Raw genomic sequence first — 16,414 nt, 5'->3', positions numbered from 1 at the left:
CATTGATCAGCGTGTACATTATATCTTTCCGTCACCTTTAAAATTAGTATCTACACTTGGATCACATGCCATCAAAGAGCTACCTGATAGTACTGCACACAATGAACAAGTATGTTCTGCTTTTGATATTGATTGAATGTTGGGCAACAGAATACCTCATATGAACAGGATTAAATATCATCATATCTACTGCCTGGTAATTGAATCGTCCTTGGTTTAAAACAAGAGGAGCGCAGGATTATGCTCAGTTTGGCAATAACACTATCATATATAACAGTATAACTACTTATAAGTGTAACTATAATTTCGTGTGTCATTTGCGTCTGCCAGTAACTGTAACATTATATCACCAATGTAATTCTGAACCTAAAAAATCGTTTGAAATGCAAATATTATCCCTTTCATTACACCAGTATGAACAGACGGCTTGTGTATACAAAAGGGAACGGGGGGAGGGGGCACGATCAGCGGAAATGACGAAACAGATACGGAAGTGAGCATTTAGCGCCAAATCTTGAGTCGGATGGTATTAAACATGGATGCTGGTCGCAAATTAAAAGCGAAAATGACAGCTGGTTTCAAGATGCGTGGACTTGTATTGCGGCCGTACGTATCATTTATTTCTTCATTCGAGTACTTTACTCGGTATTGTTGCATCTCTTTCACCCGGACTGCCAGCAAACTCATCTTTCATCGGGGAGTAGGACTGTCGTCTGTCACCGTTCAAACAGCGCGTCGCTGTCTCACAACAAATCTCAACTTCACGTTCAAATGAAACCTCAGCTAGTCGCTATTTTTTTCTTTAGAAATGGGCTTTTGACTGGAGTCATGTGCAGCAATCCCCTTACTGGTATCAGTTACCTCCAACTTAAAATCGTCAATATTTTTGTCCCCTTTCAAAACCTTGAAAGCAACAAAGTAGCACATGATAAGACAGCATTGTGTTCCGTATCCCTCCTTATGATATTATTCTGCTTATTTGTCAGTCATATCTTACGCCTCTTAAGGTCATGTTTTATTCCTTTTGAAATTATTTCATGCTAATATCAAGGGTGACTTGTTGACAAGTTGTCCTTTTATGGTTATTTTTGAGAATCATACTTTTGCTGGGGGAAAAGCATCTATGAATTGGCTGTTAATGAAAACAATAGTGTCAGAAACAAACGTATTTGTCATCATATGGTTATCTGTGCCAAAGTAAAGAGTTATATTGTATATTAAAAGTTCCACGGTTAGATCAAAACAATCCATGGCCATGATACAGCCTTTGCTTTTTCATTGAAAGAACTCTTTTGTAGATATAAACACAAGCTGAGCCTGAAACAAAAAACACATGCTGGCTATATTGAGATCATGATGACCTGATTGTGTATCTTTTGGCTTGTTCCCCAGTGAAGCCAGCAAGTACCTGCTGGAAACACTGGAGTCCGTCAGTCCCTCCGAACTGGAGGACATTATCGAACGGATCCTGGATGCCGTGGAAAAGCAGCCTTGTAAGTTTGTCTGTTGTACAATTTGTGTTATTCTTCAGTATTTTTTTTTCGGAGCCTTGTCTGTTTCCATTCCATGATCATGGTATTTGTTTGTCAACAGTGTCTTCCAGTATGATAGAGCTATCTATGGTGGAAAGCGCTGTGCAGGACTGTGCTCAGTCCTGTGATGAAACCATGTAAGTGGAACTGCCAGTGAAAAGCTTTGTTTTTTGTTTTTTCTTTAATTCAATTAAACACCCTGTCAGTCTGCCTGCTTTCTGGAAATTGTAAAAAGTGATTATTGTTCATATAACCAAAGGTATCAATGCTGCTATAAATCAGGTGTAGCTAGTAACATGAATATGTTTGTTCTTTTATTTGATATTTTGAGTTGTATAGATATAACTTATCATAACTCAACTAACTTTGGTGATGTATGAATGTACAAATGTAAGTATCTACAAATAAACACACATTTTAGACTTCACTTGAAAATCATTTTTAAATATGGGAATTTTTTTCTTCTTTTTTCTTGAAGCAGGTTAGTGAGCAGGTTCATTGTTATTTACTGTATATCGCCAAATGCTTTTAATGTCTTTTAAGAAGTCGATTTTCTATATTTTCTATATTTCCCATTTTGCACTAGAGTAAATACATGACCTGATCACTGTTTTACAGAGAGAATGTTTTCAACATCATCGGGGCTTTTGACATTCCCAGATACATTTACAGTGGGGAGAGAAAAAAATTTGTACCGTAAGTGAAAGGAAGAGGAATGTTGATTTTATCCACACCCCAGACTTTCAAATGTCACTGTTTTCAGCCCAACTGTTTTTAATCCTGACTTTCAGCATCAGTATGACAAACCATCCAGCCCCAAGTCTTTGTGGTTTGTCTCAAGACAAAGCCGAGCTCTTCAGAGAGCGTTACACCATCTTACAACAGGTCAGTCAGCTCAGCCGCATGATGACTTGTCAGACTTTATTTTATTCTTATCATTGCTACTGTCACTCTATTTATATTGTCATTTAGTTCTGGTTGTCTATTTTTCAGCCTAACTGTTCCATTATGTTGTCCATTTTTGTCACTGATGTTGTTGCTGTTTTTGTTCTCCCTGCTGTCTGTCTATTTGTGGATATCTTGCTAACTACTGTCTTCTAACTGTCTCTCTATGTATATTTATAGTCATATTTATTTTTGACATTACTGTTACGCTGCTGTGACAAAGAAATTTCCCCTATGGGGATCAATAAAGTTTATCGTATCGTATTGTATCATAGCGTATCTTATTGACTAAGGATCTCTCACATTTTCTACGCTCAGAATTCTTTATAGATTGTATGTTAGATTCACAAAGATCGCTTTCTTTTGCAGCGTACACATCGACATCAGCTCTTCACCCCGCCTGCAGTAGGAGCTGCTGCTGAAGAGGGTCAAAACAAATTTCAGGTAGAAAAAGGAAAAGTATTGCAATTATTACTTTATTAAAGCGCCTATATTCCCACTTGCAGAGCAATCTCTTAGCATGGCCTTGTTCTACTATTTTGCAGATTACTGATTCACAACTTTATCATCAAAATTTAAGCTTTTAGTGTGTTTTGATGATTTTTGCCAGTAAATTTTTATGCCTAATCTACCTGATTTTGCCACTATTGCTGGGAAAGGCTTTGAGCAAATGTCACTGATAAAATTGACAAAGTATCTAAGAATCAGCAAGAAATTGTCTTTTAAATCTTTATTATTTTTACTTTCAGTCACATCCTTAGTTTTAACACTCAAAATGAGGTTTGGATTATCAGCAAAAAAAAAAGAACCAAAAATTGAAAATAAAAATAGCTTGTAACGAGAGATGAATCAATAAAAAGTTATAAATGAATGAAAGCAAAAAGTGTCGGCCAATTATAAATGAAATATGATTGTAGGAGTTCATTATTACTAAAGTCGTTTGGAATCAAAATGATATGGAGACTCAGGAAGTACCCAGGTTAGTTATTATTGTTGTCTGCCTGAGAGTGTCCTTTACTAAGCAGATGTTATGATAATTAGATTCTTTTCATCAAATTAGCTGTAATTACTGGTGACTGAAACCAACTACCAGACTACCACCTACGAGGAAATCCTTTTCTCTTCACCCATGCTGTTGACAAAACCTTCAGTTTTTTGTTTGTATATAGATAGCCATTTATAGACACAGCTGCCTCTGCCACAATAACCCACTCAGATGGTGCTAAAGTGAGACAAACTGACAGAATCAACGATGACATTCTATGATTTGAACACACGCCGTTTCGATAATCTCACTTGCATCGTGGTATCCTAAGTGTGCAGTAGATTAAGTGGAAAAGAGTCACGTTGGTAAATTGACTATATTATTTTTCAAACTCCTCAGAATCCATTTAATGCAACAACATGTTTACAGCTGGCATCCAAACAAAAGCTATTAAAGTGTCAACACTCACCTTTTCACTCCTTAAGGAGGAACCACATGTCACTTGAAAAGGCTGTTTCTTTTGGATATGTCGCTAATAGTAATCCAGCATCATACCGCCCCTGATTCCGTATCTACCCAAGTGGAAATTATGATAAGTCTCCAAAAAATGAAAATTACCTTATAGTGGCTATTTGTCATCTTAAGAGCATTGCAGGGGTTTGCTTCCTGTGCTTTTTAAACTGTATTCTCTCTCCTGTGCTATGGCGAAAACGGGGCGGAGCTATACTGTATGTTGTAGGTTTGCAAATCAATACTTTCACAGCTTTTATTTTTCACCTCTGACCACACAAAGGACACAAACAGCATACTCAAAGCAGTTCATGGGAGATGTTTCTGTTAAGCATTTATCATAACATACACGTTGGTCTCCAGCATTTCAGCCACAGACAGTGATGTCGGGATTTGTCTTTTCCAGCTGAAGACAATTGAAGGGCTGCTTGGCAGCACAGCTAAGTTGGAAGAGGTGATTGTTCTTGGGATGATTACTCAGCTAAAAGAGGTGAGTCGCTGGGGAAGTTGAAAAGAGAACGTGCTGTACTTTTTTCACCACCTGCTTTATAATTTATTAAATTTTTGCTTTCTGATTTTGCTCTCCAGGGTAAATACTATCTGGAGGATCCAACCGGAACAGTAGAATTAGACATCTCTAAGGCAATATCCTTTTCAACTGTTCATTTCAGCAAAAATATTTGGGGTGGCGTGGAAGGTAGAGCAATCAGCTGCGGAACCAAACATTCCCGGCTCCATTCTTGGCTCCTCCTGGTGTGTCAAAGTGTTGTTGAGCAAGACACTGAACCTCTCACTGCTCACCTGACGCTGATGGATGGTAGCCAACTGCTCATGGTTCATCCATGATGGGTTAAATGCAGAAAACACATTTCCCCACAAGGGATTAATGAAGTATAAATTATTATTATTGTTGTCTTTATTATCATTATTGTTTTTATTATTATTATTAAATATGAAAATGCAATATGCTGTGATCATGACCAGTTCACATTTGCCTTAATTGAGATGTTACCAGTTTCACAATGGCTTGTACACTGAATCATGCTTTGTGCTGGCAGAAGGTGAGATTAATTACGATTGTAATGATATAAAGAAATCTCAATTTCATGTGTGCTAATGTTAGTCAAACTGATCTTCCTAAAGATGTAATCATTGCGTCTTGGCCACTGACCCTCAAATGGATGGATATATAAAATAGTTAGAATGGCTACAGGTTGATTTCAGTTAAAAGGACAGTCTTTTTTTTTCGTAAATATTAATTTCTGAGTATTCCTAATGATAAGCACAGACCTTAGTGTTGCGCTGTTTTTTCATTCTGCCCCCTTTCCTAAAGGCTGGTACGATGACTCTGTGTTCCATGTCAATGGCTTTGGCTTCCCACCAACAGAGCCTTCATCTGCTACAAGGTCAGAGGAGGAGAAGGATACAAAACTATAACAGCAAATTTCGGGGCAGAATAGAATCAGGAACACACAGTAAACTTTGTAAAAGGCAGAGTGACTACACCGTGCCACCATGCTTTTTTTTTTTTACTCTCGCCAGGGCCTACTATGGCAACATGAATTTTTTCGGCGGTCCATCCACAACATCTGTGAAGGCATCAGCCAAACTTAAGCAGCTGGAGGAGGAGAACGAGGACGCCATGTTTGTTATTGTCTCTGATGTCTGGCTGGATAGTGTGGAAGTGATGGAAAAGCTCAACCTCATGTTCTCAGGTCTGGTATTGGTTGCAGTTCTTCTACCAGATGTATCAAATTATAAGTGTTATCAAGATAAACATGAATGGGGGTTAAGATTTTTATATCACCGGTAGATAGCGTAGTTTAAAGAAACGCATCTCTGAAAAATCAGCGATAAATGGCATTAAGAATAGAAATAATTTTCCTAAATAATTCTGCAAACACACTTAAATATCAGGCATATAACAACATTAAGAATGAGAGTAAAACTTTAAAATCTAGTTTGAGTCAATTATATTGATGTGTTTGGTTTATATGCTCTACAGGCTATGCTGCAATGCCTCCCACGTGTTTTATATTTTGTGGAAACTTCTCCTCGGTTCCATACGGGAAAGCACAAATCAAGTCACTAAAAGGTAACGACGACTCTTGACTCATCAAGACTGTTCTGGAACAGAAAAATAAAAGACTCGAATCCCGCTCACTCTCTTTCTAGAGTCGTTGAAGGCTCTTGCTGACACCATATGTTCACACCCCAGCATTCACAGCAGGTGAAAGTTGATACTGTTGCTATTGGCTGTAGTTTTACCATTGAATCCTTTGTTTGCAAGGACCTGGAGTTGACTTTTTCGTATTTTTCTGTCGTGTGCAGTAGTCGCTTTGTGTTCATTCCTGGTCCTCAGGACCCTGGCCCAGGCACCATCCTGCCAAGGTAAACATTCTTTGTTATTGGCACATCTTCACTCTTTTATTGGCAAATATAAATACTCTTTGTTTCCCCAGCCAACTTTACTCTGTAGATACCTTTTATATTATCCATGTAAAGTCTTCAGAGGAAAATAGTGGGGGGGGCTTTAAGTGAATGCCGATAAGCAGTCATGCCAGGTGTACCGTGATCTGATGATCTGAGACCAATCTAGAACCAAGTGAGTTCAGATCTAAACCATGCTTCTTGTCAATGTTTCTGTGCTGTTTCTATAGGAAAAATTAAATAACCTTTTTAGTAAATTGAAGATTATGTATTTAACAATCTGACTTTGAGGAGACACTGCCAATATTACAACCATTCGTCAGGGAAGATCACCCAAGAGAGCCATTGTTTACGTTTTATATTGGAAAAAGATGTAATGTCAAAAACGTTTTATAGACAGTCTGTTTTTTGATTACAGTAATTGTTTTTTTTTCATTGTTGAATTCTCATTGGGTTATTTTGTTGATTAGTTGATTGCTAATTTTGTGTGTGTGTGTGTGTGTGTGTGTGTGTGTGTGTGTGTGTGTGTGTGTGTGTGTGTGTGTGTGTGTGTGTGTGTGTGTGTGTGTGTGTGTGTGTGTGTGTGTGTGTGTGTGTGTGTGTGTGTGTTTGAATGGTCTTTGAATCCGTCAAACCTGCACAACCCAAATATATTAAACTTACTCTCCTAAAAAAGTCAAAAAATACCCAGATCACTTTCAATCTCTACAAACTAAGATTGGGAAATTTTGATTTTGTTTCTTAGATCTGAGACTGTCCCGATACTCATTTTGTGCCTCGTGCATTACACAGGGCATGATGGATAGATGACTAGTGTTTTATTTCAGTCACGAGATTATTGATTTGTTTGTTTTTGCTTCAGACGTATACTTCTGGATAAATCTATATAAATGTTTCACTCAGACCTCCCTTGGCAGACCACATCACAGAAGAATTCAGAAGGCGGGTTCCATTTTCTGTGTTCACCACCAACCCTTGCAGGTACAGGCTTTTATTGCTTTTTTGTCTTTGTTCACGAGCAGTGGTTTATCAGCTCCTGGATTTGTTTGCAGCTCATAACAGCACAGCACCAGGTTACACTAGGTGCTGTTTAAAAAAAAAAGAGGGAGAGAGAGAGAGAGAGAAAGTCGCTCTGATGGCATTTTTTGAAACTCTGCCAGGATCCAGTACTGCAGCCAGGAAATCATGATCATCAGGGAGGATCTGGTCAACAAGATGTGCAGGAACTGCATCCGCTTGCCCAATAATAATCTTGACATTCCAAACCATGTGAGTTGAAGACTCTTTGAAATGAAATGCTGTTTATTTGTGGTGGTTTTTGCTGGCTGTTAGAAGGTTCATCATCTGCACAGCAGGGCCTCGAGGTATGCTTTAAGACTTTGGCCTCTTTTGTAAACTACGAAGTCAAAGGTTCTGCCACAGCTGCAGGGACAAAAATTGATATTCAGATATGGATAGATATGAGAATGTGTGTGGAAATACATCACGCATGAGAGGCATAACACTAATAAATTAACTAATTATATATCAGGCATGTTTTCCTTGGCCTATTTAAATGATGTGAAAGCATTCTGAATGAGGAGTTCCCCTGTATCCAGATTTCTTTCATGAGCATTTAAAAATAGTATACTATATCTGATTTGACATTCTGAAATATATTCATGTCATAATTGAAATGTATTTATATTTTTTTACAACTGCTTTTGTAACTTGTGTGTATATATACATATGTGTATATATATATATATATATATATATATTATCTTTATATTATATATATATGTGTGTGTGTGTTTATATATCATATATAGTAAATTTTTCAATTACTTTATGTAATTTCATTCATTATCAAAGAATCATATTATAGATTCATTGCTGAATTTTTCTCTAATCATCTGACTATTTCAAAAAAAGCAGATATTTTCTGTGGAAAAACCTATTTGTATTTATTTAATTAACAAAGATTTGTGAAAAGCGATTATCTCTAGTCATGTTTAAATGATATTCCATGGATATATTGTCTAGCCACAGAGTGGATGAAGTGGTCTGGACTGAGCTGAAAACACCCTCTTGATCCAGAGTGTTTTCCTGCAATCACAATGTGATGATTAATCCCAGAATTTCCAACTTCTCAGTTTGTGAGGACCATCCTTGCCCAAAGCCACCTGACTCCACTGCCTCTGTATGTCAGTCCTGTATTCTGGGCATATGACTACTCCCTGCGAGTGTACCCAGTCCCCGATGTCATCGTCTTTGCAGACAAGTATGACCCCTTCAGTATCACCAACTCAGACTGCCTCTGCATCAACCCGGTATGAAACAAGAGAAATACGTTTGCTTTAAACATTTGTTTCCCATCACTTAAATCACTATAACTTCTGTTACATTGCACCGCTAGTTGTTTTGTATTTTTATCAGAAAGTTCTTTTATTATCTTGTGTATAATATATTCCAATCATATCATATGATTGTCATTATAGGGCTCATTCCTAAGGAGTGGCTTTACATTCAAGGTGTATTACCCATCCAACAAAATTGTGGAAGACAGGTGAGTTGGGTTTTTTTCTTTTGGGTTTTATTTTTCTTCACAGTGCCTTCTTCACTTGTCTATGAAGATGTATAATTATCCGAAATATCTTTACAGCAAACTTCAGGGCCTCTAAAAGAGAACAGCAGGATTTCGAGTGGAGCATTTCTCTTTTCACTGTAAAATATTTTTGTATAATATTATATGTCTAAGATTCAACGGATTTTAGTATTGTATTTTCTATGTCCTGAATAATAAAAGTTTCATTATTTCCGATAAGAAGTCAAATGTCTTTTTTTCATGATACAAAGCATTGTTTGCAAAGCTGGCAAAAGATGTAGACAAGATTAGTTTGACATAATCAGCATAAAAGGCCATGTTTGTAAGGATTCTGTTAATTTCAGAATGTCTGAGCATGTGGTCCAATGAAGTCTGGCAAAGGAGCAGGATATTAAAACTTGCAGAGATACTACAAATTCTTATTGTTCTCATTATGAGTAAGAGACTTAATAGCATAATTGCCTTGTAGCAGGAATAAGTTATAAGATGCTCTTGTTCAACAATGATGATAATACTTGTAATACTAATATGATTGTCAGCTCCATTGAAAGCAACAAAGTCCCTCAATGTTTCCCTCTGACACTGAATATGTATCACAGATGTGAAGTGAAATGGGATTTCCAGTTCTTCATGCAATTTTATTTCTCTTATTCTGTTTCTGGTGTAAAAATACTGTATATTATCGACATTGCTATGGCTTAATTAATATAAACTCATAATTCTGTAACTAAAACATGGTGGTCCTGGTGTGCAAGTAACTGACCTTCTTAAAATGGCGGATATCAGAAGTCGCCTATTTCCGGTTAGACCCCTAGAGAACTTGTTATGACCTCACTAACATGTCGCGTATTTGGAATTAAACCTTAAGGTCTGACGAGGTAAATGCACATTTTTTCCTCAACCGAGGGGCTTTTGTGAAATCACTACTGGGTGGGCACGCTGATATGGCATGGCTTTATTTGAGACGGAAATTGTTCAGATTTGCATTTATTCAGTCCATATGTGCTGCAGCTGGTAAATGCTAACAAGGGGCACAAACTCAGCAGTTGGGTCCAGTTTATCTTTGTTACCTGCGTGTAGACCATTGTTATAACATTTATTTAACATCCACAGCGACCGTAAACATTATCTCAAACGCATGAATACAGCTGACATTGTTGTATGCCCCAATTAAGTCAAGCTAGCAAACCATGTCAGCATTACTAGCTGACAGCTAACGGAGTTATGTCTACTTGTCTTTATTAGCAAGGTAATACCCGCGTCATAGACGATAGAATGAAAACACCGCAGGAGGGTTGATAACAACTTTCGAAAAAATACCGAAGCAATTTGCAGGTATCTACTTCTCAAAGTTGTAAATTTATTTATAAGAAGTCAACAACACTCCATAAGTGTTATATATGCCTTTCACATACTTCAGCTGATTGAAGGCAGGAAGCATAAACATGGCAGAGGGAGCTCTGGAGTTGGAAGAAGACATCGAGTTGGACGCCCCGGCTGAGCGAAGCGGTCACATAGCTGTGGTCGACAGCAATATCATGTACGTCTGGGGTGGATACAAGGTATGTACTACAATTGTGTAGCTCTCTAGTCACTACACAGTGAATGCAGATTGATCATGTTAAAATGTATTGTATTTTTTTCTTGAAAGAATGCACAGAACAACGGATACTTCGATCTGTATCTGCCAAGACACGAGATCTGGACCTACAACATGGAGTCTGGAGTCTGGTAACAATCACTTCATTCATGTTGCATATTGGTAGTGTGTTTCATCAATATCAGTGTGTGTCATATGCAGAGATCAGATAAAAACGAATTTAATTTTGATTTTATTCTTCTTGCAGGACAAAGCAAGTAGCTGGAGGTAACCTGCACACATCAATGTCAGGGAGCTGCGGGGTGTGTGTCGATGGAGTCCTCTACCTTTTTGGAGGCCATCATGCCAGGGGAAACACAAACAGGGTATTTTTAATGTCACTAAGCCACTGAACCTGATACTGTCTTTTTACTTTAAGCATGCATCTCCTTGCTCACAAAATGTAGTTTAACCTTCTCCAATGTCAGCACTGTATTCCTATATAAAGTAATATCTATTATATGTCTCTTACCTCTGTCCTAGTATAAGATAAACTTTATTGATCCCCATAGGAAAAATTCTTCTGTCACACCAGTGTAATAGTTATAGTGTCAATAAATATGAATATCCTCACCAGAAATGCTTATTGGTACAGTGATGACTAGTCCTAAAATCAGTCCAAAACTGACTTTGAATAGATCTATCAGCAGTAAACTTAAGTATATCATAGCCTTGGGCCCTCTGCAGACTTTTGGTTAGTTTTACCTTCCTTTTTCCATCTTCAACTTCTTGTTAAAGTTGGTCTTGTTTCAATGCTTGCGCATACTCTGCTGTACAGATCTACCGCCTGCCCCTGAGGGCTCCAAGCCTCATCTGGGAGGAAATGAGGGATCTCAAAGGAGTCCCACCATCCTCGAAAGACAAGCTGGGATGCTGGGTTCAGAGAAACAAGTGAGCAGAGAAAGAGTTTGTCAGGAAATAATGTTAGTATTGTTTACAAATTCCAGTTCCATCCAATGGGGAGACAAAGCTGCAAAACATTATACTCCAAAAACAGTTTACTAATGGCTGAGTTCACCAGATACCTGTAGCAAGTTAAAAATCAAGACTAAGTTGCTATTATACTTTTTGGTATCAAAAAACATTAAAAATTGTGCCCCATTATTTTCCCACTGAACGTACTTGCTGCCTTTTATGTATGGAGCCATTTAGGAAGTTCAGAACAGAAGTTCTGAGATACCTATTGTGCAGCTGTGTATTGTGGGATGATAGAGACATTAATATCGATTCATATTTTTGATCTGGATTGCTTTGTTGCCACCACCTCTGATCACTGCCCCAATAATTTCTAGCATTTAAAAGGCCCATGAATCAGGATAATTTGGATATATAAACACGCGGCATGGTGTTGTGATTATTACTTATTATTAGTGAACACAAAAAAATATACGCATACTCATGATCAGTTTCTCTCTGGTAGGAAAAATGAATTTTGCTTCGTCTCCACAGACTCATTTTCTTTGGTGGGTATGGCTACACACCGCAGGGCATTCACAGAGGGACTTTTGAATACGATGAATCGTCTTCACTTGTGGTTTGTGCACACCTTTACATGCTGAACTCTCATTTTATCTTATCAACATTTTCAGTAAAAAGTATGCTCACACTTTTTTCTCTGCTGCTGCAGTGGGACGGCCCTGGGAGGGGGTGGAATAATCACATACATATCCTAGACCTAGAGACGTCAACGTGGAGCCAGCCCGTCACTACGGTGGGCACTTGCACCACACACACACATACACACATACAAGAAATGACATGAAAATTAATCTTTAAAAATGACCTGAAAGCTAGTTGAATTTATTTTAGAGATGAAGAAAATACTTGGAAGCTTGGAATAACTTGAAAAGTAGAGACGTAACCTCTTGGCAATGGCAAGAATGGGAAAAGAGGAATGTTTTGACCTTCCACACCCTGTGACTTTTTTTTTTTTTAATTTTTCGGGAAAAAAAAATTAAAAAGGCCTTGAAAATTATCTCAAAGTGCAGGGAATCCTGATATCGTGCTCTCATGTGAGCAAAATTACGAAGAAGTTACATCTGTCAGATCTGCAAAGTATTCCTGAAACACATTTAACTCAATGAATTCAATCGTTTAGTATTATAGCGTCTGTTTGACATGCATCAACTCTGTCTCTTCCGTGGCTGATGTAGGGAACCACCCCTTCCCCCAGGGCAGCCCACGCTTGTGCCACGATGGGTAACAGGGGTTATGTCTTTGGAGGACGATATAAGGTAAAAGGTTGCAGGAAGACTCACAATTCACTTGACACAAACTCTTACCAGCCTATAACCTACCTGTGCAATGTGGTCTTCAGAATTGCCGGCTAAATGACCTGTACTACCTCAACCTGGATACATGGGTGTGGCATGACATGTGAGTGGTGTGAATGGGGTAGGTTTTTATTTATTTGTTTGTCCTCAGCATGGTTGTAATATGTCCTCCCCCCTTCACTGACTCGCTGCAGGAGCGTACACCAGCAGGGTCCTGTAGGCCGATCCTGGCACTCCTTCACCCCTGTGTCATCAGATCACATCTTTCTATTTGGAGGCTTCACCACAGACAGAGAAACATTGCGTGAGTTCCATGAGGTGACAGACGGGCAAACGTTTACCGAACCGCCCAAAAGGGTTCCTTGTCTTAAGTGGACGCCTTGGTGTTTTACAGGTGATGCTTGGCTTTACAGCGTGAGTAAAAATGAATGGAAAATGTTCAAACATGGCCACACAGAGAGCCCCAGGTATGTGTGTTTTGTATCACATTATATGACATATGATGTATAAATATACATATATGAAATAATGTATAATGTATAAATGTATAAAACTGTTATATTGCCAGGGTTTAGACAAACCTTTAAGGTTGAAATATATGATTTTTATTACAAACTGTCCCATGAAAATAATTTTGTTTTCGTTCTGACAGGTCTGGGTGCTTTATTTCATTGAAATAATTTTCTAATCCGTTTTTTCTCAAGTAAATACATTAACTGATTACAAATCATTATTGGTCACCTTCAAAATCAGCTAGACATTATGATTTTTCCAACATGAAATCTATATTTAGAGGTTCACTCTGAAGTTCACTGCAGTATTGTTCAATACTGCATCCACTAAGCCTTTTCCAGCATTAATGCAAAATGTTGTTAAATTACTCTTCAGTGAGGTGGAGATGATCGGTAAGACTTTGGACTGAAAAGAATGTGGACGTCTCTTTTGGCAACATTGAGGTGTGTGCTGTGTGTTGCAGGCTGTGGCACACGGCGTGCGCGGGTCCTGACGGGGAGGTCTTTGTATTCGGCGGGTGCGCCAACAACTTGCTATCTCATCAAACAGATGTAAGGCCAATCAGCAAACTGTCGGACACACGATGTCTGTGTTGCACATTCTGAATGTTGTGATTCTTTCTCTCCTTGCAGGCTCACAGCAATGAACTGCTTGTTTTCAATGTTCAGCCCAAAACACTGGTTCGGTGAGTAGTTGCAAAGTGGCATGAAGAAAATGCTTTTTACGTCTTGTGAATATGAGTTGTCTGTGATTAGAGAATTTCCCCAGCAAGAACGTTTTCAAGTTCAGGCCATCTGCTTTTTTTTTTTTTTTTACCTCTGAAAGCTTATGTCGCCTTTTTGCATTCAGTCAGTTTTTCACGCTGCTGTCTCCAACGTCTCACCATTGATTCATTGATGCCAAGCTTACATGCGGCAGCTCAATTTCCTTATTTGACAGCCTGGTCAATTGCCTTTAGCTTAAAAGCTTTATCATATGCATTTCTTCGTGTGTTTCCCATGATGGGGGTATGTGAATGAAGTGCAATTTCATTGGTCTATTGGTGTGACAAGGCTAAATGTTTTGGCGGCATGAAGCTGGTCAGCCCAAAAAAATCCATAAATTAGCTGCATCACAGTGTTCAAAGGATGTTTATAGTCCAGAAAATATGGTAATATTCTCAGCACTCAGTCAAGAGCAAGTTTGACAGTGAAACACAGTAGCTAAACGGGACACTTAATAATAATTCAAAAATAATAGAAGAAACACCAATCCAGGATCGTTATTCTTACAAAATTTGAATTCCTGCCACGTCTCATTTTAAGTTAAAGTTGTTTTTTTTTCCAAAAAGTTGGTATATTTCTCTAAGTCCGGGGTTGGCAACCTTTTCCACTCAAAGACCCATTTGGACCCATTTCCCCACAGTAAAGAAATTGCTGGAAGCCATACAACCCTTTTGAAATATAAAATGAATTAACACATTTTTTTTTCCTTTATACTATGAATAAACAAAATGTGTGGGCTTTTTTGTTTTTGTAATTAATTAACAACTGCAGAGAAAACAAAATTACATTTCTGCATGCTACAAAACATTTTGAACTCTGAAAAAAAATTGTTGGGTCGCAAGTTACTTCTAAGCAAAATATTCAATGTCTATTTGAGTCCCTCTTGCATTTAAAAAAAAAGAAAAAAAAAAAACTTAAATTATCCACCGGCAGCAAACCAAGAATGCCGTCCTCTCTGTGTGCTGTCATCTCTTTAGTGGTGCGTGCTGAAAGAACTACCAAAATATTTGAACATGTTTTATTTAGATGTTATAAGATCAAATTTACTTCAAATTTAAAGTTACATTTTAAAAATGACCAATCTAAAATAAAATACATTTTAATTAAATACTAATTATTTTCAGCCATGGGTTGCCGACCCCTGCTCCAAGGGATGCAATCCTGTGGAAGCCAGTTTTCCACCTGAATTGTTCCTCCTATGTATCGGTCTCTCACCGCCTGTCTCCCCACTCCCTCCTCTCCAGGTTTTGCATGGAGGCCATTTTGCAGCACAGGGAGCGTTTAGCCAGTTATTGGGACTGCTTGCCTAAACACCTCCTGCACAGCCTCAAACAGAGAATGTCACACGTCAACACATTGGGCTCCTAAACTCAGCGAGGCAGAAGCCCTGACGCACAGGATCCCGGAGAATGTGCATTCCTGAGCATTCCTCCCATTGGGGTGGCTCTTAAGAGCAGCAGTGAGTGGAATTGTGGGGGGGAAAGTGATGGTGAAAAGCTGCAGACTTATTGAAAATCTGATCGAGAGGTAACCATTACTTTACTTTCATCAAGCCCTAGAATGTCCACCACTCTTCTGCGTATCAGACAAAACTGCTACTGCCAGTGTTAAACACTCAAGAAAGGTCATTGCTTAAGGCAAATTAGAATATAAATTATGTTTTAAATAACAAATACAAACCTGTTTAATGCGATAAGGCTTTGTAGGACCACTCAAAGGAAATCTCAGAGTGCTATCTGTGGCTTCGGGATAATAAAGTGTAGAAGGGGATCATGATTTCGGTTTTGTTTTGGTTGCTTAATTTCCCACAGGAACACAGAATGTCCTGTAATTGAGGGGGGCAGTCAGGGACAATTACATTGAACATGTGCACCAGTGCATTGGTGATAGAAGGTGGTTTTCATTTGTCTTTGGCAGAAGTGGAGCCAACTGTAAATACCTTCTAATGTCTTAAATACATACAGTCATAAATACAGATTTAACTAAATTTTCGAATTTCAGTTTCTTTGTTTTGACTTTTTGCTTTATTTGAATATTATTTAATCAATAATTTAATTTTCTCAAGCTGTGCATATTAATGTCGGGCCATGTTGCACTGAGATGCTTCACATACATTGGACTTTGTATTTGCTTGGTTTGCACACGCCTCATCGGTGTTGGGTTGCTATTTTTTTATTTTAACTGTAAACAATAAAACTTCCCTGAAATTAACAAATACCAAAACATGTGTTCAGTC

At 38.2% G+C, this 16,414-nt stretch overlaps 2 protein-coding genes across 4 annotated transcripts; both read left to right on the top strand.

The window, feature by feature from the left end:
- The first annotated feature begins 534 nt into the window (after positions 1-534).
- pole2 (polymerase (DNA directed), epsilon 2) lies at positions 535-9,199 on the top strand. 2 transcript variants are annotated; one of them, XM_086158234.1, is made up of 19 exons: positions 535-606; positions 1,393-1,493; positions 1,594-1,669; positions 2,151-2,228; positions 2,324-2,417; positions 2,847-2,921; positions 4,379-4,462; positions 4,561-4,617; positions 4,985-5,033; positions 5,306-5,378; positions 5,515-5,687; positions 5,978-6,067; positions 6,148-6,202; positions 6,304-6,363; positions 7,306-7,383; positions 7,563-7,671; positions 8,538-8,714; positions 8,883-8,950; positions 9,047-9,199. In XM_086158234.1, exons 1-19 carry the CDS (start codon positions 536-538, stop codon positions 9,063-9,065), a joined length of 1,587 nt encoding a protein of 528 aa, XP_086014360.1. In that variant the 5' UTR covers position 535; the 3' UTR covers positions 9,066-9,199. The 2 variants fall into 2 exon arrangements, with proteins under 2 accessions (XP_086014360.1, XP_086014447.1); XM_086158321.1 differs by lacking the exons at positions 8,883-8,950; positions 9,047-9,199 and having other exon boundaries at positions 7,320-7,383; positions 8,538-8,672.
- Positions 9,200-9,799: 600 nt separating this feature from the next.
- klhdc2 (kelch domain containing 2) lies at positions 9,800-16,401 on the top strand. Of its 2 annotated transcripts, XM_086154843.1 has the most exons (15): positions 9,800-9,867; positions 10,235-10,324; positions 10,410-10,551; positions 10,641-10,720; positions 10,837-10,954; positions 11,407-11,519; positions 12,078-12,162; positions 12,256-12,339; positions 12,782-12,862; positions 12,946-13,004; positions 13,096-13,205; positions 13,296-13,368; positions 13,878-13,965; positions 14,047-14,099; positions 15,423-16,401. In XM_086154843.1, exons 3-15 carry the CDS (start codon positions 10,435-10,437, stop codon positions 15,544-15,546), a joined length of 1,185 nt encoding a protein of 394 aa, XP_086010969.1. In that variant the 5' UTR covers positions 9,800-9,867; positions 10,235-10,324; positions 10,410-10,434; the 3' UTR covers positions 15,547-16,401. The 2 variants fall into 2 exon arrangements, with proteins under 2 accessions (XP_086010969.1, XP_086010977.1); XM_086154851.1 differs by lacking the exon at positions 10,235-10,324 and having other exon boundaries at positions 9,819-9,867.
- The last annotated feature ends 13 nt before the right edge of the window (positions 16,402-16,414 follow it).

Source organism: Fistularia commersonii, chromosome 1 (assembly GCF_037954325.1).
Source record: "Fistularia commersonii isolate RoL2024-O1a breed Wild chromosome 1, RoL_Fcom_v1.0, whole genome shotgun sequence".
NCBI lineage: Eukaryota > Metazoa > Chordata > Actinopteri > Syngnathiformes > Fistulariidae > Fistularia > Fistularia commersonii.
The sequence above is the reverse complement of the archived record's forward strand: the minus strand, read 5'-3'. Positions and strand labels throughout refer to the sequence as shown.